The sequence below is a fragment of the Amphiura filiformis genome, chromosome 20, assembly GCF_039555335.1.
Source record: "Amphiura filiformis chromosome 20, Afil_fr2py, whole genome shotgun sequence".
In the NCBI taxonomy this organism is placed as follows: Eukaryota; Metazoa; Echinodermata; class Ophiuroidea; order Amphilepidida; family Amphiuridae; genus Amphiura; species Amphiura filiformis.
This window is the reverse complement of record NC_092647.1, coordinates 28,584,460-28,611,304: the sequence shown is the minus strand read 5'-3', so window position 1 is coordinate 28,611,304 and position 26,845 is coordinate 28,584,460. Positions and strand designations below refer to the sequence as shown.

Sequence of the window (26,845 nt, the reverse complement as noted above, 5' to 3'; positions counted from 1 at the left end):
AGGGGTGGGGTATGAACGTTTGGACAGTATTTATTGTGGGACATTAGAGCACATCAGACATATCGAATTGCATTCTGAATACGAAGAATGTCCTTCTGATATCAAATAATTTTGATTTTTTGAAATTCGCAATGTAATACACATTTTATGGCAAATCATTAAAATAGACTATTTTTGATATTTAACAGTACTTGAAGTAAACTTTATAAATCTGATGATTTATACTTAAAGTGTATGTAGGTGGGATGAAAATTTGGACATTTCGTATTGAAGATATGGATTTTTTTTCCCAAAACACCCAAAAAAATAGGTCTTTTTGGGAGAAAATCCATATCTTCAATATAAAAGGTCAAAATTTTCAATTGATCGTCGGCTTTTCCTCCCAGCTACATACACTTTAAGAATATATCATTAGATTTATAAAATTTATTTCGAGGACTGTTATATATCAAAAATTTGAAAAGTATCAAATTTTAATAATTTGTCATAAAATTTGTATTATATCGTGAATTTCAAAAATGAAAATTATTTGATATCAGAAAGACATGCTTCGTATTCAGAATGCAATTCGATACGTCTGAGGTGCTCTCATGTCCCACAAAAAATACTGTCGAAACGCCATAAACGCTCATTCTAGATCCCTTAAGGGTACACGATTACCAACTTCCGTGGGTTGTGTCCTCAGACTGCGTAATTCAGTATTATCATTTTAAGGCTATTAATTATTATACTGTGAAGCTCTACTCTCTCATTATTAGTCAGGATAGAGTTGATGAAAAGCTTCTTAAATATTTAGAACACCAAGGCTATCTCATTACATGATTTAAGTCAACTTTCAGATACAACAGTCAAGTCCTGCATTTTGTTCGTTACTCATTAAAAGAGAAAACCGGGTTAATGGGATCTGACTCCTAATACTTTTATAGCCCACGAAACATTCAATACAAATTTAATTTTCGTATCTGTTATATAGGGCAACTGGAATTTCTTTATTTATATAAATAAAGAAGTATAGTTAAAAACAGACTTTGAGGTTCTAAATTATTTCTTGCGAACTTCGTGAATGCTCAAAGAACAATAAGAATGTTTTTAATGAATATTCATCATTCTTATAACTCAACTCACAAAACTATGGGTTTTGAGCGAAAACATTTCCATTTGTAAATCATCTCAAATTTCAACAGGTGCTCTCGTATCATACATGTATTAATGAAAAGATAGTAGAACAACTCGTCAGCGCTATTTGACCTAATATAAACCCTTGTATCGCTTCAATATATTTTTTTGCAACAATTGTGGAATATTTACGCGTCTACTTATCAATCTAAGTTTACAGTGTAAATACTGCAATTGATATTATGTATGATAAATTTTATATTAGCTTGTACTTTGAATCGGCACAGTTACAGTACTATCAGCCTGAGTATCAGATGACTCAAACAACGAAATCAGCGTCAATATCATTTTAAAGGTAGGGCGAGTTGGTTTTGGCCGTACGCGAGGCCGGCTAACTCATGCTATAGGACAGAGGGGAAACGCCCATCAGAGCATCGACCAACGGAGACACCCAGAGGCTATTACATCAAATGGAGGAAACCCCTCGTTACAGCGCATCAGTACTGCCTAATGTGCTATGACAAACTGATATATCTTGCGCTCTGGAGATAGGCTTACCGTTAATTTCATCTACTTTCCGAGGAATTTAACGTCCAGTGAAGCGGCCAGGGTCAAAGTGGATACCTCGTTAGCGTAAAGAAGACCGGGATACGGTGTGTGCAGGTAGTGCAAATATGGCCGTCAAGGTGGGATATCTAACTCTATTGGTGGTCTCGGCTATTGCAGGTAAGATGACTCGCTAAGTTCGTCTAAATTGCTTCACTCTATTTGTAAATGTGGAGTATGCTATATAAATAATACTAGCCGGGAATACTAGTATTAACGCATGTGCTGTAGGGAACTAAATAAATGACATTTACTCAATAGAGTTAACGTATTTAAATTAGTCAAATTACCAATTTCTGCATTTATTGCTTCTATTTGATTTGTTAATGAACCCTGATTTAAGGGTATACGATGTATTGTTGGTCGAAGCAGCAGAAAAAAATAGTTCACAGCATCTTGCGAATGGTAGTGAGCTTTAGCAAAAATTGCATTACTCAATTCATAGCGAGCGTGTAGAAGAATTCAAGTACCACAGATATACTTTTGTAGGTCCTGTGGTTCTTGAGTTATGTTGTTAAGAGGGCTGAAACAACAACACTTTTGTAAAACGTACATAACTCATTAACAACAATAAATTATGCAAGTTTTCAAAGTATATGATTTGTAGAATGAACTTTTGCAAAACACCAAAGCGTTATTTTTCAATAATATATTGATTCAGATAATGAAAATCGATTTTTTGGCTGCTTCGACCAACAATACCTCGTATACCCTTAATTTGGTTCAACTATTAAACAATAATCAGGTAATGGATTTCATCGCATTCTGTACCAATTATAACACAAGTTCGGTCATGGTCTTTTAGCATGCGATCGATTTATAAAATCGCACCTTTCGTCCATTTGGAATACAGATTCTCTTAATCACTACGCAAAAGTTTGGACTCAATTTTCAGCTGCACACAATAGTTACATGAATGGTAATAAACATGGGAAGTTGGTTATTCCGTACTTTAGAGTACAGTTTCCCATGAAATCAATGTTGTTTATTCCTGAAAGAGCATGCTGTTCAAAAGCTATATGAATGATATATCCTTACAGATCGGGTGTCGTATTACTTATTAAGCATGCAATTGATTTTGTTAGCAATAACATGGTAATAATAATTGTATTATATCCTTCGCATCATAATACCGCTTAGTTGTTTCAGTGTTAGAATTTTAATTTTAACATGATAAAACTAACCTAAAATGATAGAACTAGTTTTATCATTTTTAGGTGCTAGCGCGGGTTCCATTCCTATCAAATAAGTATATATACGCGTATAATTTATTATAAATATTCATCAAGTTCACTGCTCGGTACTTTAAAAATAGAGGCACCGTCTTTTGTATATACGTATACATCACAGACGTTCGTATTCGTAGAATTTAAAGTTTTACCAACGTCATGCTTCCATTTTAAATGGCGTACAATTAGAATACCATAATTGTTATGTTGTGGACTTTGGAATAGTATAATTGATCACCTCAGATGAGGTCAACCAACATCGAATCGTCACTCGCAGTATTTACACAGTAATGTAGAGAGCTATCAAACTCAATGAATCAAAGTAAATATTATGATCAGCTCCGAACATAACTAACTGCTAAGTAGTGGATGATAATGTAAAATATCACTCGTGAATATTTTGTTAAGTAACATAAAAAATAAAGGTGAAACATCGTGCGAAAAAACATTTTGTAGGGCTAGGGTTAAATTTAGTGGAAACAAAGCAAGCGCTACCTGCTATGGTATAGTGTTATCATGGTTATTATTGAGACCAATAATAACTTTTTACATCATAATACGTATCACATATCGCTCAATAATAACACAGTCAATATTATACGAAGCCTCGATATAAAGTTATAGTAAACTAGCTCCACTTCTTTTGCACACCCAGTTCTACTGTAGATCAGCAGTAGCCTAATATAATTTAATTGATGTCCTATTAGCAGGATTATTGTATTACTACAAGCACAAACACGTTATCACTCAGGCTGATACATGTACGATGAATTAAATGGGTATAATCGGAAGTTATATTTATCATTAGATACGTTAGTTTAATCACAGATTCTAGGATCTGTGGTTTAATGTACACCTAAACAATATGCTAAAGACACATACAAAGAAACTACAAAGTTTATTCAGTGTAAGCTTTGGTAGCCTCGTTCAATAAAACAAAAATGATGTGTAAATTATTAAAGACGACCAATGGTGGTCTATAATTATATACTTTAACTTAGTATCATTTGCACATGTACACACGTATAAAAATACATGTATGAATTACTTTGAAAGATAACCTATTTATATATAAAAAAATAAAAAAAATCATCTCATTTTGTTCTTTGTGATGATGCTTCAAAATGTCAAATATCTTTTATCTAATTCAAATTGAAAATTAAATCAGCCCTTTTCCTGCAGGAACTCCTCCGGGAGGAACAGCTGATTACAGGTGCGTATCTGATGGGATTTGAAGTTATATTTGGGTTCCTATAAACCTACCTTAAGGTGGTACTACACCCCCTGATAAATTTTGTGACCAAGTTTGCATTTTTCTCGAAAAATAACTACACACTGGTAACAAATGTTATGTATATTAGGAATCCAATTACTTCACTGCAATTTCAGTGATTCAAGACAAGTGGTTCATTATTATATGTTTTATGTTAAGAAATTGGGTATATTCTAGCGGTACCTCTTTTCTTATCATAAATAACGTACCACTTGTCTTGAGTCACTGAAATTCCAGTGTAGTAACTGGATTCCTTGCCCCTAAAATATACATAACTTTTGTTACCAGTGTGTTATTATTTTTTGAGAAAAATGCAAAAATAGTCACAAAGTTTATAAATAGAGCTAAACAGTTTTGGGTGGACTGCAATATTTGGGAATGAAAATTACTGCTAAATATGGACTCTATAAATGTTAGAGCTCTTATACAGGATTCTGTAAGTTACAAAGTATAGATGGGGATTGAGTAACTATACTGAAGAAGTAGTATAATTATTACGCTATGTTGCAAAATTGTGACCTGTTATGAAAAGACGAATATAAATAATGTTGATAAAAGAACTTTCTGAGATGTTCCAGATTTGAAATCCTTATTTTCTACCCTTTAAACTCATACCAAACATGTGAGTACGGCTCATTACCTTAGTCTTAAAAAGTCACTATTTCCTCCAGAATATGTTTTGTTTTCTATTGAATTTTGTCATGCTTAATGGACTGTATCTTCTATAGTGCCCTGGCGACTTTATGCTCATATTGTAGGAGCAGATCAGAATTGGCTCATTATGTCTTCTGTCGTGGCAGGATATCCTCATTTACTCTTCAAAGAATTTTGTCATGTTTCATTCAACGGAGTTTTAATTTGGTTCAGTCTTTGCTTAACATTCGTTTGAATTTTGTTGATTAAAAGTTATGCAACATAACTGGATTCAAAGCTGTCTTGGCACGTCATAATATCTTGATACATCAGAATGCAAAATTGTTTTGGCACCTCAGATTTGATGAATTGTAATTGGTTAAAAAGTGTCTTTTTACAAGTAGAAAGTCTTTCTTCAGAAAATATGAACATAGAAACATGCTTCTTGATTTACCCCATCTGAAAGAAAAATGACATCAATTTTATAGCATATAAAAAACACAATGAACCATAATAAAATAAAAGGGGGAAAATGTAATGACCTAAAAAAAAGAAAACCGCCACCTGCGGACAAATTATTTAGTCCAACAGCACTCTGAAAGTAAACAGTGCAGGCGTGTCATCCTTTCTCAAACAAAACTGTATAATTACACTCTTTCGCATAAACAAATTGAAGAAAATGTCAAACTGGATACCTGACCGTTGTCGTAATTTACGCATCTGTTTTCAATACAAAAGATGATGCAGTAGACATATAGAATAAGTCTCAATAAATGGTTGACATTGATTTACTGATATGTTTCCATCATCGACTTTGTCGTCTGTTTATTCCCAATGTTGATATATCCAATCTTAAAAAAAGATCACAATCTTGCCATTACCCTTATTTAAGGGTAGCCTAGATATTGTTGGTCGAAGCAGCAAAAAAAAATCGATTTTCATTATCTGAATCAATATATCATTGAAAAATAACACTTTGATATTTGGCAAAAGTTCATTCTACAAATCGTATACTTTGAAAACTTGCTTGATTTATTGTTGTTAACGATTTATGCACGTTTTACAAAGATGTTGTTGTTTTAGCCGTTTTTACAACATAACTCAAGAACCACATGACCTTCAAAAGTATATCTGTGATATTTGAATTCATCTACACATCCACTATGAAATGGTGACAGAACGCAATGACGTGTGAGGCTATAAATGAATCAACATAACTTACACTGCAAATTTATACTAAAATACAAATCTTCTTTTTTTTTCAATATTTTATGAGTATCTATAGTCTTCCGGTTTTCTTTAGATAATACGCACATTGTGTCATAAATAACTTGTTCAAAGCCATCTGGAGAATAGAAATGTGTTTCATTTTAGATGACAATCATTAACTTGAATATTCTTGGAAACAACATAGACAGATAAAGTCGTCATAGTACTGAATAAAATAGTCATGATATTAATTGATGATAGTTTCATATTCTTTTTTCCTCAGTAAGTTGTTGTTTTTGTCAGTATGTTCCATGTCCAAGACAAAGTTTTAACAGGACATTGATGTATTGACAAGCTTGTTAAGGTAATCTTATCGCCTTAAGCTAACGATCCAAACCAAACATAGCCTTTCCTGAATCTACGACCTGTTTAGTGGGATGGCTGAGATAGGTTAAAGGGGTTCATAAGGGCTAAACTCTATAGCAGAGTAGGAGAAAGTTGCCGTGTCATTATCGTCATCAGTAAATTTAATCCTTCCCCCTTCACCGTCATAACATAGAATCACACCACAATAGAATCACACTTTGGGCAATTTCCTCGTCCATCATCCCCACCACGGGTTCCATCCCCATGGGCCACGGCAAATAACCAAGGATGGTGCCAAAATTAGGTGGGACACCTTAGGGACCTTACGTTTGCAACAGGATTATCTTTTATCTGCGTACATATAATTTGAAATAGGGTCTACTTTGAAGGGGTTTCCTCTCAAATTCAAAAGAAGGAGTGAAAAAGCGGCGATAATGTATTTAGTATTACATGTAGTAACAATCTTTGATCACATATTATGCTATCGGTGCTGCTGATAAGTTGGTTCTTCGTAAGAAAGTTTTGCTCATTTTATCTAAAAAAAACCAAAACAGCTCACCCCTTTGATATTCTTAATTTCGAGTCCATGATTTCAATAATACCATCAGACACTGTCCTAATTATTATTTTTAATCTTATCTACATGTAATTATCGCTCTTTCAAAGAAATGGCGTAGTAAAAAAGGGAGGCAAGCAAAGGTGGCTGATGGTGTCGCGTATTCGGTACTGTTTCTACAAACATAACCGCATCAATGTCATGCCAGTATAGTTTTCCCCCGGGGGAGTCACTCCCATTGTGGCCTGTACACCATCCGCGATAATCAACTTTTGAAAAGCACCATAAACAAGGATTTAACCCTGGGCTAAAACGACACCCTAAACAGGGATTTCATTCCTAACATCAAATTTCAAATCCTAAATTTCATTTCCGCGTATTTAGAAATTGCAATTTTGCTACCCTTTTTTCCATTTTTTCATGTTTTTGACACCCTAAACGCGATACGCGCGTATCGTGCCTACCCACGAAAAACGACCCTTTGTACGCGTTTTCATTATCGCGGATGGTGTACAGGCCACAATGGGAGTGAACCCCCCGGGAGTTTTCCTTCGACATCTTTGAGTCACACAGCACATTTTATTTTAAATTTAACAGATAGACAAGTCTACACATTATATAATCAACCCTTTATCGGCATCATCAACTTTTTTTATAAGAACCTTGCAAATCCTTCTGACGTAGAAACGTCATTGGTTATTGGACACCATAAGTTAAGATAGAGTATAAAGAGGCGGATCTGTCCATGGAAGTACAATGATCTGTCTAATAAGACGATAAACTTTCTGATCAGCTCTGATCATTGGTACAATCAGGAGTTGAGGAAAGACCTGGCATGGATGTGATGAACAGTCACTAGGATCCACAACATACTCATCTATCAGGGCACATTTCTTTAACCCCGATATGTTTGTACATTCATTGAATGACCTTTGGAAACTTGTGGACAGAAACTCATACTCTGTAATTTGAGGTCAAATTTTACAATAAGATTGTTTAATTGAGGTTATTGAACTATGCCATTGGGGTGAGGCCATTTATGGTCCATAGTGAGTGAGGTTGTTATAAAATCTGATAAGGGATGACATAGGTTTTCACGTTCAACTAATGTGTATTTGAACTAGAGCCCAGCCCCAATCCTAGAATTCTGCAGCTGTCGGTGAAGCTGTTACAATACATAACCTAATTGGCTTTAAAAGCTGGGTCCTATTTAGGTACTATAAGCCAAGATTGTGCCTAGTTAAATGATGATGTGGACAGCTGACACATTCATTAGGGTTATGGCCAAGGTTAGGGTATAATTATTATATAACTTGTATGTATATCTTCTAAGCTAGACCTAATATAGGCATAACCTAGAAAATATAAGTCTAATCTTTACTCTAGCCCTACCTTCCTACCTACCTACCTAGCAAACACAAAACGTTTTCGACATCATTCGCAAAAGGTTATAAAAGGTTGTCAGAAAACATTTAAATGTCGGGTTATGTAAAGGGTACATTAATGGTATAAAACGTTTTCATAACATTAAAAAACATTTGTTGGTAATATACTGCACAGCAAACACAAAATGTTTTACAGAAAACATTAAAATGTCGGGTTATATAAAGGGTATAAAAACGGTTCCAAACATTTTTGAAAACTTGGTACAAATCATTCTAAACAGAATGTTATTTTGGGGTTGAAAAAATTTTTGCAAAAAATGTTTGCCAAAAATATTTACAATAACGTTTTTAAAATGTTTTCACGACCTTTATATAACCCGACATTTAAATGTTATTAAAACGTTTTGTAAAAAACATTTAAAGAACATTTCTGTGTTTACTGGGTGCAAATATTTTAACATGTTATTTAAGTGTTGACAAAATATTTGGCCAAAAATGTTTGCAAAAATAGTTTACAATGACATTTTAAAAATATTGTTGTTAGTGTGTTTTCATACAAAACATTTGAAAACGATTTCATGACCTTTATATAACCCGACATTTTAATGTTATTAAAACGTTTTTATCTAAACCAAAACCCAAAATATAACTTATTTAAAACGTTTTCAAACCGTTTTTGTGTTTGGTGGGATGGTTGTAGCAAGGACTTGTTGATCCATCTTTGACAATAAAGTCACGACCACTCATAAATGCGTCATTCTAAATTAAATACTTCGGACAATTACAAAGAATTACCAACTAACCCCCGAATAATTGGTCAAGTAGGATTATTTAAGTTTAAGCCGAACTTGAAAAGAGTTGATATTAATTTAAAATTATGACGCAGATTAAGGGTATTTGTCATGAGTGAATTTGTCAAAAACAAAAACAAAAATTGAGTAATAGACGGAAGATGGTTATATGTTCTACCTGTGGGCATATGTCGTGTAATTAATTAAATTATAAGGGTAAATACGGTGTTCGTGTGTTATTTGTACATGTGCTTCCAGCAGAAACAAAATAATATGCAGAAAACGGGGTAAATGTCTTTAAATTTCGAGTTTATATTAAAAGGGTATAAAACATTTACCGTTATAACATAATATAAGTGTTGACAACATATTTGTGTAAAAATCTTAGAAAAGAAATATTTTTCAAAAACATTTTGATTTTAACCATACAAAGTATCATTAATTTTGATTTATTTTAACTACAGTAAGTCAAAGAATTAAGGTACCAGTTAAGTTCACCCCCTGTACATCCTATAAAAGACAGATATGTCAAAATTGGAACTACTGTCTGTTCAATTAGCTTAGATTCCTGTATTTTTAAGATAATTGAAAAAATAAAAAATTGTGGTCAAAGTCATCAAAGAAAGGTGTTAGCACAGCCTTAGACCCAACGTGATTTATACTTTTCAAATTCCAAAGTTCAATTTGAAACCCCATTTCTTTTCAATTCTGGTCTTTTCCCGCGATATTTTTATAACAAGCCGAAGAACGTCGGGTACCATAAACTTTTTTGAATCAATCCATTTAGTGCAATGGGGATGATTGTCATAATAATTAGATGCGCTGAGATAGCATTTATTCGACCATCCGCATCGGGAAGTATTGTCCAGCAAAATAGCTATAGGCCTATTTGCCAGTAATTCGTGTTGAAACATTACGTTATTATAAAAAATATGAAGATGAACTAAGGTTTTCAGAATAGGCCCAGCTATATATAAATACATTCCTTGCGTATTTATTTATTTATTGCCTTTTCCAGAGGTCTATACTTTGAATTTGTTTCTACGCTCACCTGTAATGGGTTTGAGCACTTTTAATTCCAAAGTTAGTCACCTGAAAAATAATACTTATATTACGCCCCCACTATTTATAGTGGTTGAGCACTTTCGACTACTTTTGGAGTAGATACTGTGCTGGAATGGCTCGGTTTGTCCTGGTTTTGACACCACAGAATGTATATACCTGTATATGCATTTGTGTTAACTTGAAATCATGACAAATTATCCGTCTGATGATCGGTATACCCAATGATCGTAAGTGAGGGTATGCTGTGAAACTAGTAGTAACGGTTGCCTTTTCCAGAGGTCTATACTTTGAATTTGTTTCTACGCTCACCTGTAATGGGTTTGAGCACTTTTAATTCCAAAGTTAGTCACCTGAAAAATAATACTTATATTTATTTATTTATTTATTTATTTATTTATTTATTTATTTATTTATTTATTTATTTATTTATTTATTTATTTATTATATTATAGAACTACACATATATTTTCAATTTGTTATTTGTTATTGGAAACAAAAGAACTTTTGTACAAGAAAATATTATTTAAAACAATGACTTAAGTTACAAAAAACAATTCTTGTAAAGTCACTTTAATATCTGAAAATGTAAAGCGAATGCTGAAATTCTTGGGAAAGAATCAGGCCTGGAAAGAATGATGGTATTAAACAAAACTTGATTTGCATTGTATCGATGAAACCAGTTGAAATAAGAACGAATCATTTAATGTCATTGTTTAGGAAAAAATAATGCTCCGGCGGAATATTGTTATGCATAAACGTAATCGCGCATTCTTCACGGAGCTTCAACTAATTTCGTGCAAAAACCGGTGGACCATCATCACCTATATACCGGAACGGTATAACAATTGAAATGACAGGACAGATTGTTGGACATATTTTTTTGCTAAATTGGATAGGGTCTATGCCCTAAGTTGAGAATGGACCGTCCCACTCGATTTGTGAAAAGGTCGCGAACCCTTTTGGTGGACCCAAGAAACTGTCTAAAATGAGGCTAAATTGAAAAGAAATGGGGGTTTAAATTGAACTTTGGAATTTGAAAAGTGTAAATCACGTTGGGTCTAAGGCTGTGCTAACACTTTTCTTTGATGACTTTGACCACAATTTTTTATTTTTTCAAATATCTTAAAAATACAAGAATCTAAGCTAATTGAACAGACAGTAGTAGCCAATAGCTGCATCTTTAAGCTGGAATTTAAGACCGCATTCTTTGAAATTGTTCAAGAAATAAAGACACGACGATCTAAAAACCAAAGCAAGATGCCAATTTAAAAGTTGCAGTTTGCTCCATTGCACGCATTTATATTGATTTGTACACAAAACGTTCAAGAAAAAGAGAACTAGCGCCATGCTTTCCATTGATTAGCACGTTCAAACTAGCCTCGTACTTTCACTGATTAGAACACAAAAGTGCAACTTTTGATTTCGTTTCTTCATTAGGTTTTAAATCACCTTTTTTTTTAATTCTCAACCAATTTCAACAAATAAGGTCTTGAATCATAGCAAAAGAGTACGGGTATTGGCTGCTTGTTTTAATTTTGTCTTTATTTATGATATGCAGGGATGAACACAACTGTTACCTTAATTTTGTGGCTTTCTGTATTACTATAGTACCTATCCTATATTGGAAATTGCCTATTTAATATAGGCGTTTTGTTTGCTAATTTGTATTTACACTGTCTTGATGATAAACTTATCTCAGAGTCGTATCTTGCTTCCGGAATGTAAAGAATTCTACAGATGAATGACATTTATCATGAATACGGCATGAATTTCGTTTTTAGAAATAATCCTTTTTTTTTTCAAACACGTTTTAATTTTATACAGAACAAAAATAATAACCCCAAAGTTTGCTTATCTGATGATGCAATGAGATAATCTTCTGCAAATATTCTAACTTAATGTAAGTGTTGACAAAATATTTGACAAAAAATGTTTGCAAAAAATATTTTACAATAAAATTTTTTAAGCATTTTAAAAATATTGTTGTAATGTGCTTTCATACAAAACGTTGTAAACGTTTCCATGACTTTTATATAACCCGACATTCAATGTTATTAAAACGGTTTTAACTAAATCAAAACCCAAAGTATAACATGTTTAAAACGTTTTAAAAGATTTCTGTGTTTGCTGGGTAACTGCTCATATCTTTTGAATTGGAGAATCCAATAAGAAACCGAAATTATATAACCCTACCCAGTATATTACTCTGTCAACATTTCTACGAAACGTCTTGCAAAAAAGAAATTGTGATACCCTATTAAAAGCATACTTCCATCCCGGATAAACCCCGGTAATTAACAAGCAGTTTAAGGGTAATCATGTTGACCAGTTTCTTCCGTTTTGTCTGTCCACGGTCTGTCAAAAAATTGACAAACTAATGATATGATAGACAGAAAAGTTGTTTTCTGTGTCAGGATATGGTACAATTTTTAAATTAAATTATATGCTTTGGTGAAAACGGGAAGAACGAAAAAGTATAAGGCAAATTTACTTCAAAGTGTTTGTGAAGTTTGTCTTTCGCTCTAGGCTTCAGATATGTTACAATTAAATTAAAGCAGAATATTGCTCCTGCAATTTTCATTATAAACATGGAGTAGGTGAAAAATGATTTTTAGTTGCTGAAAAGACAAACTTTTAAACGCTTTGAGGTTTTTTAAATGTTTGTTGTAACCATTTGTTTGTACAACTATACCCAATGGCGACTCCTGGGGGGGTGGAGGCCCCTCCCGGCAGATCTGCAAAGTCAGCCTACTTTCAACGAGTTTAGTCAATTTTAGCCTGTCAGTCCTCTATTACTACGTGGATGTTGTACAATTTTAAAGCTTTTTCTGTCGCAGAGTCAAACACATAATTATGCTGTGAATGTGATGCGATCAAGCAAAATCAGTCGGAACTCGGAAATATTGATTTTGAGATATAGCCAAACAAAGGAAATATTTCCTTTTGTGTGCTGTTGTTTTGGAAACTCTTTAATTGCTCATCTACTTGGAACTGGTTGTTCAATTTCAATGGGGTTTTCTGCAAAATCCAGATTTGTAAATGCTTTTTACTATCGTATAAGAAACTGAAAATTTAATATTTCCGAGTTCCGAATGATTTTGCATGATCGCATCACAAATTATTGTAATTTTTTGTTAATTGTTAATTTTTGTTTTAGAATTCAGCACCTTTATAAATCTGCTAACTTATAACGTTGCAAAACGTTAACATGTGTATGCACGGTGTGTCACTGTCATTTATATAAAAACAAAATCGCCATATGTATCAAGCTTAAGTAGAAATTGCTAATTCTATTACATATTTAGCACTCAGGAAAAGGAGAAATTACTGATATTCCATCAATATATCGTTTCTTGTTATCTAGGTAGCAGTGGTCAGTTGTGTCAATTTGACGATGGATTCTGTGGGTGGATTTCATCGGGTGACCTCTCGTGGGATATCAGTTACCTGACCACAGATAACCAGAACAAAGGTGAATGATAAATTTAGCCATCACTTTATTTGAGTATAGTTATTTTATATATTTACAAATTTAAGTTCATTTATAGATACGCTTATACAGTTTGTATCAGAATGCTTTGATACCCAGCAGTTTATATCAACATTACTGTTGCATCCAAATGAATACAAGATTCACTTCAAACTAAACATCTACCGAAAAATAATTACCCCCCTTTGCATAATGGCCATTGTTCATAAACGGTTGCTTTTATGACAAATTTGGAATATGCAGTCGAAGCAGAATTTATTTCTGCGCATTATGACACCTCATTTATTACAATGGTCTTAATATTGATGTTGCAGCATACATTGTAATGGAATTAACCCAAAATTTGAAAGTTGCAGTAAAATCCTATTGCCTTGTATTCAGTATCCATTGAAGGAAATCTGTTCAGCTCTCATTGGGTAATTCTTTTTGTTTCATGTATTTGGAGGGGATAAAAACATGTGATAATCAATAACAATTGTCATTACATCAGTGATCATTATTCACGTAAGGTCAAATTAAAACATGACTATTTCAATATTGTTTTCTGACTAACGAGGTTCCTAAATGGCCTACAATTGTAAGTTGTTCTTTCAGTGATGAAGTGAGATCCAAAATATACTAATTTCTACTTCTTGTGACCTTCTTTGTCACTGAAAACATTGAACATGTTGAACTTGTAATGTTTTAATATGGATTACGTAAACAATGAACACTGATGTGAATAATAACATTTTTATTGATTATTATATGTTTTGACCTCCTCATAAATATTCACGAAACAAGAAGAATAATCTAATGAGCGCCGAAAACATTTTCTTCCATGGCTACTGTACTGAATACAATGCAATAGGAATTTGCTGGAACTTTCAAATCTTGGGTTACTCTCATTTAAATGCACGATGCGACATCAATACTGAGACAATTGCAACAAATGAGGTGTCATAATGCGCAGAAATAAATTCTACTCCGACTGCATATTCCAAATTTGGCATACAATCAACCGTTTAGGAACAGTGTCCATTATTTAAAGGGGAGGGGTGATAATATTTTGCTAGATGTTTATATTCAGTGATGATGGTGATGGCGGAATTAGGTCCACTATTATACATTTGGAAGAGGTAGCCTTTTTTAAAACATTAACACCAACAGACATTGCACGTGGTAATTTCAATCACGATTGTTACATTACATTTGCAAAAATCCCTTAATAGCGTACCTATCATTTAAAGAAACATTAGCAACACAACAATACTTTTAAAGAAAAAAATATTAAAAGTTGCACTAACCTTTACATGGTTCAAATGGTTATTAAACATTACAAAACCTTCGCACTGAATTAATATAAATACAATTTACTGCATGCAATTTTGAAATTAGATGTTTTTTCTTTTAAAATTACTACTGTGTTGTTAATATTGAACAAAATTGGGCGAAATCAAAATGAGCGGACAGAAAACCACCAAACTTGTAACGGCACTTACTTTTTGTGAAGTTTTGGAAACCTACATATTATATAAAACTATTTTTAAATTGCCAAGAATTACGTTCAATATTACAGGATTCATACAATATAAAGGTGTTAATTTATAAAATGCTTTCACTGGCTTCTTAGAAAGTTGCTTTAATCATTAAAAGTAAAAGGAAATAGATAACCACTTGAGGTGAATCCCAGACATTACCATGAATCAATCATCTCGTCCTGAAATACCCTATCCCGATCACTGCACCTAAATCTTATCTAATCCACAAGACACATACTAAAATAGCCTACAGTGTGAACCAGTATGCTCATACCCAGTATACCAAGCTCGATATCTCTATTTAAGATCGTTAGAGCAGAATTTGACCTCAAGTTTAAGAGTACGAGTTTTTGTAGCCAACATCATTTTTGAATGTGCAAACATATTGAGGTCAAATAACTGTGTCGCAATAGATGAGTTTGAGATCCAGGTAATTCAGGTATTTCGCTTCACCATTTATCCATCAACCTGACCGCCATTTGTATCATAGGACTGCTAACCTGTGTAATGCAATCAAATGCCTGACTTGCAATGATAAGCTGAAGTTTTCCTATATAAAATGTGGACATGCGAGTAAATTCTAGTTATAAGATACCTGGTTTCCGTGAATGGCAAGAGATTCTGAGTCACTCTCATGCATAAATGCTCTATCTTATCAGTTTTACATTGCTTTGTATCTTGGTCAATATAGTTTTGACTGTTTTTAAATGTTCTTGCTGAATATAATTAATTATTATTGTATGCTACTTGTTTTTGTTCACGTGATATCATCATGTAGTGTTATTGGCTTTCAGGTGTTTGCGTATCCGTTAATATTCGGTGGAGCTCAATGCGCAAAAGAATTAAGGTACCAGTTATGTGACCACTGTATATCCCAAACAAGACCAAAATGTCAAAATTAAAACAAGCAGCCAATATCTTGAACTCTGATTTGCGAAATTGGTTGAGAATTAAAGAAGCGGTGATCTAAAAACCAAAGGAGGCAACGAAATCAACAGTTGCACATTAATGTTCTAATCGATGAAAGCACGACGCTAATTTTAATGTGCTAATCAATGAAAAGCACAACGCTAGTTCTCTTGTTCGAGAACGCCTTGTGTACAAATCAATAAGGCATGCAATGGAGAAAACGTTAACTTTTGAATTTGCATATTCCATGGGGTTTTGGGCCATCGCGACTTTATTTCTTGCGCGATTTCAACGAATGAGGTCTTAAACATAGACCTAAAAGATGCAGCTAGTGGTTGCTGATTCCAATTATGACATATCTGTCTTTGTTTAGGCTGTAGCCTATACAGGGGCGAACATAACTGCCCGGCATAACTGGTACCTAATTGTTGTGTGTTTTTCATACTGTCCATGTTATAGCCTAAATCACTTAATTGTGATTAACGACATTGAGTTTCAAGAAACCAGACTAACGTGATTTGAAACTTCCTTTATTGCTATCATACTCCAATAAATTAAACTAATTCTATTTTGATATTTTCACAGTTCACGTTGCCGAGGTGCGTAGTCCGGAAGTGAGTTCAGTGGCCAACCCCGACAAAGTTTTATCAAAGCTAACTAGCCCCGTCCACTATGGATCACCAATTATCACAACTAGTACATTAACCTTTGCATATCTCATCAAAGGGCCAAGTTCACTTACTGTAGAGGCTGAAATGAATGACGGTGTAAGTGTTGTTGAACTTTGGTCATCGACGAGGCTAACGAATGAGCTAGATACAAGATGGTCGCAAGCTGAAGTTTTAATTCCAGAAACGGAAGCTTTTGCTGTAAGTCATAAGCAATTAAATATTTTACCATTAACTGCCAAAAATGCTGTTCAAATAATTATTGAATATCCAAACGTAAACAATATTTTAGGGCCTAATGTAGAACTTTGTCAACAGTTTACACAATGTGCAGGTACAATATGTGACCGTCCACTACAAACCAGCCGTAAAGTCGGCAAATTGTATTCTGAGTTACAGTGTAAAACGTGCATGAAGGTCTTTTTCACAGGTACCTCACGTTGGTGCTACATGTATCTTATTTTGCTAGTGCCAGTCAAACACCTTTTAAACCAATCAATAATCCTATTGTTGAAGAGAATAATAAGCTTCTACCTAATGTCTATAGAATTCTAAATAGCTCTAGTCTTTGTTTGCTTTGGCTAAATCCTGTTCAAGTGGTAGGTTACAAATCATTGTATTTTGTCTGGGTATGTGTAACTAACAATTATTAACAATGAGAGGACATTCCTGAACCTCGTTGACTTTAGGCCTACTTGAGGATGATTTGAAATGACCGCCAATTATGACTGTTTGATATTTATTATCAGCAATTTTTTGAAGGAGCAAAGTTCAACAAACCATGACCTCGCTTCTGAATATAGTTTGAGGTCAAATGATATACCATTTTAAAGCTTACGATACATGTACGTTTGTTCTAAAAACGAAATAAAACAAAATTGACCGGGCCGACTGTACAGCTGGTTTGTGGTGGACGGTCACATATGATTACGATTTTTCGCATTTTCCTCAATACTTTTACTATTTTGTTTTCACGTTCTGCAATTATTGGCCCCATCTCTTGCTTCAAAGTAGCTTATAGCCTAATATTTATAGGATTTTTTGGCAATAAAGTTATTGAAGCTTTTTAGCCTAAAGGTAGGCTTTTTGGAAGTAACCAGCGATATTTAAAGTGTGTGTTTTTTTTTATTTAAGAGAGGTATGCAAAAGGCAACAAACATGCATATTCTACGTTTGAGTAAATTTTATAAGATCTTTAAAGGGAAAATAAATTCAAACGTAGCCATAGCAGCTGAATCGTTGAGCATAATGCATTGTTGTTGGAGTTCAATATATATTCAATTTAATTCAATTTATTCAACCAATTTAATTTGGCTTCCAAATTTGCTGAATCTGAACTATCACTATTCTCATGTTTCATGCAACATATTTCCGGTGTATTTGCTAACAGCTATATATGTGAAAGAATAATCTGAAATGGAATGGAAAAGGGGTGGGGTGGGTGTGTGTTTGGGGGGGTGTAATGTGTGTTTTCTTTTATTGAAATGTTTGGTTCATATTTACAAGAGTATTTTCATTAATTACTAATACCATTATTATTATTACTGTTTATCATTAGTGTTAGTGTTGATTATTATTATTATTATTATTATTATTATTATTATTATTATTATTAGTGTTATTATTATTATTATTATTATTATTATTATTATTATTATTATTATTATTATTTATTGCTATTATTTACTAAAGAAAATATGGAGTTTTGCCCAAAAGACCAGACAAAAAATTGGCATATCGGAATCAAAAGCAGGAAATGAAGAGTCCATGTCCTCATATCTCTGCCGAGGAAACGTCACAAATATGACACTAAACATCCTATCAAATTTACATGACATTAAACATGTGTAATGAAAATTATTTATAGATAATATTTTGTATCAATATGATCATCTTTCAGGTCTCTTTCTTGGCAGAAGTTCAACCAAACTCGGAGTCTTTAATCGGTATCACAAATGTCACACTTGTAGTTGGAGGCAAGTATTATATTATGTACATCCAGGGATATGGTACATCCAAGTCGCCAACGTTTTAATGTTTGATACCGCAAGCTTATGATAAAAATTGGTATCATCCGGGGTATCTAAGCCAAGTTATATGTAACACACTCTAAAAATTAAAGTAATTAAAATGCGTAAACTCGTAAAAATAAACAAAATAAATAATTTTAAATGGATCGAGTTAAAATAGAATAACACAAACTCCTTGACCATTTTAGATTTGCCATCCAAAACAACAAGTCAGAAAATTGGTTGATAATGATTTTTTTACAACAACAATAACAACAATAATAATAATAATAATAATAATAATAATAATAATAATAATAATAATAATAATAATATTAATAGGCCTATGTGTCCATTGAAGCTGATGAAGCTGCTACATTGGCTGATACTATTTTTCTTTGACCCCTATAGATCGAGATGAATGTGCAGAAGAACCTTGTCAAAATGGCGGCATCTGTGTAGACGGGGATGGCTACTATACCTGCCTATGTACAGGAGGTTATAGGGGTACACAATGTCAGATCTCCCCTAGGCCAACGAAAGGTAAGACTTGATTTGAACATAGACAAATACAACGAGCAAAGTGAAGGTCAGAATTCATTCGGCCATTATAATATACTTAGGGTCGTTTTATCTTTTCAGTTTCCGTAAGTCTATTGGTTAGATACGAAAACGCAAGGGATTAAGTAAGTTTACTGTGATCTGACTTCATTGTTAGCTTTGAAGTACCAATCAGCTTATTTCAATAGCGGTGGATGCCTGTGTCAATAAAGGCTGGAGAGACAAAATTATGGAACACCTGTGTTTTTAATGGTCTAGAGCCCTCTTGTCTTTGACATTGTTGAATTGATTCACATTAATATGACAAAATGCCAATCCGAATAGGCCCACTTGCACGTGTGCAGGGCCATATTGCCGCCCTTCCCTCGTATCTCCCTATTTTGCTTCCTCCTGCCCCCCCGATCAGTCTCCCCACTCCCTCCCCGGTCCCTTCTCTCCCCTCTCGAGTTCTTCTCTTTCTAGTCTTCCCGTCTCTCCCTCTCCTTTCTTTCTTCCTCACACTTGTTCAGTCTCAAGTATCCCCTCCATCCCCCCTCTCTGCCTCCCCTCCCTTGCGAAATTTATCAGTATGATCCATAACTGAAAATAAGCTCTGCAAAAATAAACATTTAAAATAAACCCGAGTCTTGCATATAGGCCAGAGAAGATGTAAAAAAAATTAGATGGATCCAGCTATCCTCAAACAAAATATGTGTGTTGCCGCTCATTCAACAGCAATCACGCTATTTAGGTTTAACAATAAAATACAACAAAAGGGTTCGAACCCATGACGGGTGCACACAAGTTACTGCTTACTAGTTTAGGGAAATTTCAGTGTCAAATAAAATACAATTTCAAATAAAATATGACCGAAGTTCCATGGCAAATAATAATTTTGCACGCTTGGTTACACTTTCAACCTCTACGATTTATGATACAGACTATTTTCAATTATCAAGATATCTTTATTAGGTTTGCAGGAAATGACAGGAAAATACATAAAACCATCAACATGATCAATAATATGCATACCATGCATGCAGATCCTAACATCCAGTTTATTTCAAATAAAATATGACCGAAGTTCCATGGCAAATAATAATTTTGCACGCTTGGTTACACTTTCAACCTCTACGATTTATGATACAGACTATTTTCAATTATCAAAATATCTTTATTAGGTTTGCAGGAAATGACAGGAAAATACATAAAACAATAAAATATAGATGATCAAAAATCATCCCTTTACTAACAAAATCCTAAAACACTCTCCTTTTTTTGGAATCTTTACAAAACTACATTTCTTTCTTATAGTATCCACGTGTGGTATCCCTTCAGAGCAACATCAGGTACTTAAGGGAGGTGTAATGAGCGAACCGTGGTTTGGATTCCAGAGGGAGGGTGTCTGTAAGAGGCACAGCCATCAGAAAATGAATAACTGAGATCGCGCGCCAAATAAACTTACTGCAGTAATTTTCCAAGTCTTTAAAAAATAGACATAGGTGGGAATCGAACCCGGCACCTTCCGGTTCTGAATCAACAGATAGTATCACTAAGCCAACTTCCTATCTGCACTAAAACCTGTGATATTAATTCTTGATAAAGTTTAACGGAAAAAATCAATACTAATGTACGATGTCATTCAAAATCAAATAGAAGTCCCACAACTAAAGTAGCAATCGATAAATCTGCTCACTCAATCATCAAATAATCAATCGAAAATAAATAAATAAATAAATAAATAAATAAATAAATAAATAAATAAATGTGTCCGTTCTCTCGATCCCCAAAACGTCATTAAATAAGTAAATAAAATAAATAATAAAATAAATAAATAAAAAAATAAATAAATAAATAAATAAATAAATAAATAAATAAATAAATAAATAAATAAATAAATAATACAAAAAGAAATTATAAATTGGTTTTTCTATGTCCTACGCTGGAAAAATAAAGCAGCATAAGAAAAGTAACAGACGCACGGTTTCGAACAAGCGACGCTCTGAACAGCAACGAAGAAACGGGCACAACGCCTTAGACCGCTCAGCCATAGAAGCGCACAGTCCTCTCAATGTCAAAAAATATATTAACCTTTAATGTTACGCAATATTGGCACATGACACGGGCACATGTCTGCGGGTAAAGATACTACATGATAGAAAGGCGTGCAAAGGGTCTATCCCTGAAGTTAATGGTCATTGACATGTAACCAATTCTTTGTATACCAGCCGTATACCAGCTACAGTCAACCTATACAAAGAAGTATATTATTAGGCGTTGACGCAATCATGAATGCGGGAAGTATAAAACCATAGTCGCCACTCGTGCACTTGTTTGAGTCCACAGGTATTCGAACAAATAGCCTTCAACCCCGAATTCAGAGGTCGAGTTTGGGTTGTTACATACAAATACAAACTAATTATATCATGAAAAAACCCACCAAGAGGACTACGATACTTATTCAGAGCCAATCTACATTCTGTTATTTACAAAAGCCGACGATCAACGTAAAATTATAAAAGGAGCAAGACCAGATATCAACGTTAAATCACGGTAAGCCTAAAATCGCATCGAAAACGCCAAAATGCAGTCACAAAATTTATAATATTACTAAATCACCACAACGAATTGTAACGTAGGTATGCAGAAAAGAGTTGTTTTAGCAATAACAAAGTATGTGCAAAAAGATTTGTCTTTGGCATGTCGCTTTTTTGAAATATCGCAAAAAATATGAAATTTTGGAAAAACGCCCCAAAATTTAAAACAAACACGAACCTTCCAAAATAAATATATATTAGCACTCGGCGGCCCAGTCACTACCTGTCGCTGTGATTTGGGGTAACTCGTTGCTTCCCTTCTCCAGATACCTGTACTTCAAGGTCGCTCATACCCCATGCCTTAACACACACGTGTCATACTTTCAAGTAATTCTCTATAGAAACATTGGATATGGTTTCAATTCTGGAGTGAAAATTAATCAACCGTAGTCGGCAACACACATCACATCAAAGGCTACTTTCAAGTAGATGTGTAACTACTTGAGAATAAAGGACTATGAATAGGTGCGACAGGATTACTTACGGGATTATCTCAAGGATATAATTCCGTTCTCCCTCCTTTCTTTACATCTTCTCTGATATAGGCCCAACCAATTTTCAAATTAGCTTGCCATTGTTACGAATGAATAGAATAAATTATCTTTGCTCCAATGAAATTCTTTTGTATTGCATTTCAATATAAAACATGATTACCAAATCGCGACTTGTGAGCGCCTCATTGGGCGATATTTGGCTATCAGACGCTCGTTTTATCGCCAATATGAAAGCATTTTGCTTATATCTTGGCAACATTGTTATTTCATATTTCAATGCAAGATTATTTTTACGAGCCACTCACGCCTAGGCGTAAATGCATATACACCAAACGCAAGTCAATTGAAGCCGTACAATTTACCGCGAATTTAGGACCGTAAAATTTAGACTCTTTTTTTTTGTCTAGATTAGCACCAACCTCTCATCTCAAGGTTTCATGTCAGAAATTAATATAACTTACCAAAACGAAAACTGAAATTCACTTGCTTCAAATTATTAGTAACTAACAAAAGGCTAAAATAAAAGATTGGTCACACCTGGGAGGCTACCACTTCAGAATAACAATGACTTACCAAAACGGATACGGATACGGAAACAGAAACTGAAAAAATAAAACGACGGTTAGTCCCATCCGCACCAAACTGATGTTGTGACTGCCCAATTGCGTTGAACAAAGCCGCTTAAAAATCGATCTTAAAGTGTAATTTGTTGTAAAATTTCATCTTTCTTTTGTCTGCGTGTAACACGGGTGATAGAATGCGGTTTAAACCCCCCCACCAAGGCTCCATCATTTCATATTTCAGGTGGGATGGGACCCCGGGATGGGACCCAGATATGGCTGCCATTGAGGTAAGGGAATGCGTGAAGTTGTATCCGTCTATATTTCAAAATAAGATGCATTTTCATATCATATATGTATATATAACATGCATATGTAATATAAGAAAATAGAAAGTATCAGTTGTCTAGCTAAATACAGATGTTGTGTAAAATTTGAATTCAAACTGTCTGGCACTGTGGGCACCTTGTACGCGATAATATCATGACGTCACTTTCGGTAAATTGAAATATATAGCAGATCTGAAGTAATTAATTAATACTGACAAGAAGATCAAATGTATTTTTCTCTGACCTATTTTACATAACTTTTGAATAACCTTCCCAGCAAACACAAAACGTTTTTAAAACGTTTTAAACTGGTTATATTTTGGGTTTTTGGTTTTGGTAAAAACGTTTAAATAACATTAAATGTCGGATTATATAAAGGTCATGAAAACGTTTTAAAACATTTATTTTTATTAAAACACAATACAAAAATATATATCAAATGTTTTCAAAATGTAATTGAAAAATATTTTCTGCAAACATTTTTTGCCAAATATTTTGTCACCACTTAAATAACGATATGTTAGAATGTTATTAGTTAGCAAAACAATGTTTTTGAATGATATGAAAACGTTTTATACCCTTTATATAACTCAACATTTAAACGTTTTCTGGCAACATTTACTAACCTTTTGCGAATGATGTCGAAAACGTTTTGTGTTTGCTGGGACCTTATCCTCTAGATATATCCTCATTTGAACTTGAGATTTTACAGTGCATCTTGAATTCAATATTAAGGTTATAATCCGCATCTCAGCTGTATAAAGCACCAAAGGGTTTTATTTTGCTTAAATTTACTTAGATCACTATCTGGACATTACAAGATTTTGGAGCGAATATTAAGCTATAATTTTGATCTTTGAAACATTACTTGAGCTAAAGGCAACTTAAGGCAAAATTGGACTAAATAATGATGTGTATTTGCACCTCATGATCAATATGAAGATATAATGATATATTACAGTTTGTAGGTGTGAAAAGAAATAGAGCAGCACCTTTCATTTATTAATGTTTAATAGGGGTTGAATGAAGTTGTACAAGTTATATGATTTGTACATACAGTTAATCCAAACGTAATTTATAGTAATAAATTTATATATAAATGCATCTAACCTCTAAATTTCATCTGCTTTTTACAGGTCGATTGACGAGTGTTAATACCGTGGCAAACACGCCAGTAATAGAAGTTACTGCAGAACCAACAACAGACATCGCAGCGACAACCTGGCTTGGTATGACAACCATGTATACAGAACTCGAGACAGAGCAAACGACTTTCACACCTGAATTGACAACAATGTTTGTAGCTACAACTGTTGTACAAGACACTTCACCAACTGTAGAGGTAACACATGATGCTACGACCGGTGTGGGTAAAACAACCATGGAAGTAACTACGGAGGAGGATTATATAACTGAAATCGTTACCATCACGGTCACTCCATTAACGACGCAGCTAGAATCTACAGATGGTACAACAGTCACGGAAGACACTGCTGCTGCTACTACTGTTGCTTCTACTACTTCTCCTACAACAACGAAAGAAATCGTTGAACCACGAACAACTGAGAAACCGACTACCGGGAAGCAGCCACCCACTCAAAGGACTACGCTTACCAGAACTGAAACGTATCCTACTGAGAAACCGAACCCGGAATTGACGGCAGGAGAAAAAGCCGGCATAGCTATCGGATCTATCTTATTCATTCTTCTCTTTGTTCTCATCGTCATTTACGTGCTGATGTACAAACGTAAACACAAGAAATATTCTTTGGATTATTTTGATCAAGAGTTTATTATGGAGTATGTAAATAGAGGAGAACATCAGAAATATACAGGCCATTGGAAATCACGCGAAACAGCACCAGAAACTGTGAATCCTGAGGATGATAAAGATGCAAATGGTAATGAAAGTGGTAGTCAAAGAACACCCGATAATCCCGATAATACTACGCAACAATTTCATATAAATCAGGGCATGTCTTTGGATGATGAGAGCACGCAAGAATCGTATAGTGACAATGGTCAGGATACGACCAAAGAAGATGAAACAACTTTTGATAATTATGACGATCATCCGCCATTAGAAATACAAATGGGTGGCAACGAACGCTTTATATGATCTTTTTAGTGCCTTCCTTGTAATATTTGTATATAATATTGAAGACATTTATGGCTGCTATCTACAGCTTTATCGACATCTGCTGTATTTTGTTCGACCTGCATTTACATTCCTCCGTACATAACATTTCCGCGTACGCCTCGTGTTGCCTACTTCAGCTTCGATGTGTGATGGACTGATATACGTCTGACACCATTAACCATAGTCATATTGTGTAACAAGTTCAACGAAAGGGGGTATAATGTTACCATCACTATACTTTGCTATTCTAAACGTCATATACCATTATTATTTAGTACCAATGTATAGCAATGGGTTTTTCCTATCCAGGGATACCACAATAAGTACCAGGTAAAAAAGCAAAATAAGAATATATCTCTCGCAATAATTTTACAAGAGCAAACTGAAAATAACGTAGTTTACCGCAGCAACCTATAGTGGGCCTCGCCCCTCTATGGTCATTTTGGATGGGCGATTCTACCTTTTGTGTTTTGATATAGCAGATGAAACCCTTGTGAGGTGGTACAATCTCCCCATTTGAAGGACGAGAGTCATATCCATCCACACAATTGCTACTTCCTGCTGTTCAAGCGACTTAAAGTTTCTGAGAGAAAACTCATCCTCTTAAAAGTAACATGGAGATTCAAATCATCTTCTCTTACCAAAAATGAAAGAACGCGAAGGAATCTAATCAAACCCCTATGGCGTCGTCATAAGATCATTGTCAACATTTTTATATTCACTATACATAGCATTGAGTCATTTGTTACATATTGTTCATTGTTATTCGGAGACTATGTAAGGTGCATTCGTAAAACTCATAATGATATGAAATCCACTCAGGTAGTAACTTATACTGTATCATACAAATTACCACGATGTTTCGCAAAGAACTATTTAATGTTGGACGACGCAGACAAATATATATATTAAAGACACGCAAACCAATCCATTCCATAAAATTGCCTATTTGATTGAGAAAAATAGGTTGAATGCTATCAGAGTAGTTGCATTGCTATACATGTGAAGCTAGAATGAAGACTCTGAAAAAGACTCTGTAAAAGGAAAGCCATCTTTTGATATATGTTTGCTTCTGCCATCATTTAATTTCTGAACCATGGCATGGCTTCAACCTCCAACTGTAGGGTGACCATTGGCACCCTAGTAGCATCGGTGCTTGATTCTGGTTTCAATTGTTCGAAACAATAGGATGGGGTCAAAATTCTGTCAGGGCGTCATCGGCGGCGGCGGACCGACTGCTGGGTGTTAATGTTGTATTGTTGTCACTTAACACTTAAAGGGAATCTGAACCATAAACTAATCAATGGCTATATAGTTGCAGCAATAATAAAAACGACAAACAGTAAAAGTCCCAAGCTTA

The 26,845-nt window shown here is 34.2% G+C and overlaps 1 protein-coding gene across 1 annotated transcript; it reads left to right on the top strand.

Moving 5' to 3' along the window:
* Positions 1 to 1,393: 1,393 nt before the first annotated feature.
* Positions 1,394 to 26,734, top strand: LOC140142913 (uncharacterized). The gene is made up of 6 exons (XM_072164939.1): positions 1,394 to 1,842; positions 13,594 to 13,701; positions 16,734 to 17,017; positions 18,717 to 18,792; positions 19,237 to 19,368; positions 24,482 to 26,734. The coding sequence occupies exons 1-6, from the start codon at positions 1,791 to 1,793 to the stop codon at positions 25,462 to 25,464; spliced, it is 1,635 nt and encodes a 544-aa protein (XP_072021040.1). The 5' UTR covers positions 1,394 to 1,790; the 3' UTR covers positions 25,465 to 26,734.
* The last annotated feature ends 111 nt before the right edge of the window (positions 26,735 to 26,845 follow it).

What these genes read in the sequence shown, in the direction of transcription:
- LOC140142913 (XM_072164939.1), top strand. Translation starts at nt 1,791, where the DNA reads ATGGCCGTCAAGGTGGGATATCTAACTCTATTGGTGGTCTCGGCTATT. An exon ending in GGTGGTCTCGGCTATTGCAG is followed by an intron (nt 1,843 to 13,593) that starts GTAAGATGACTC and finishes CTTGTTATCTAG; the next exon opens with GTAGCAGTGGTCAGTTGTGT. An exon ending in CAGAAACGGAAGCTTTTGCT is followed by an intron (nt 17,018 to 18,716) that starts GTAAGTCATAAG and finishes ATCATCTTTCAG; the next exon opens with GTCTCTTTCTTGGCAGAAGT.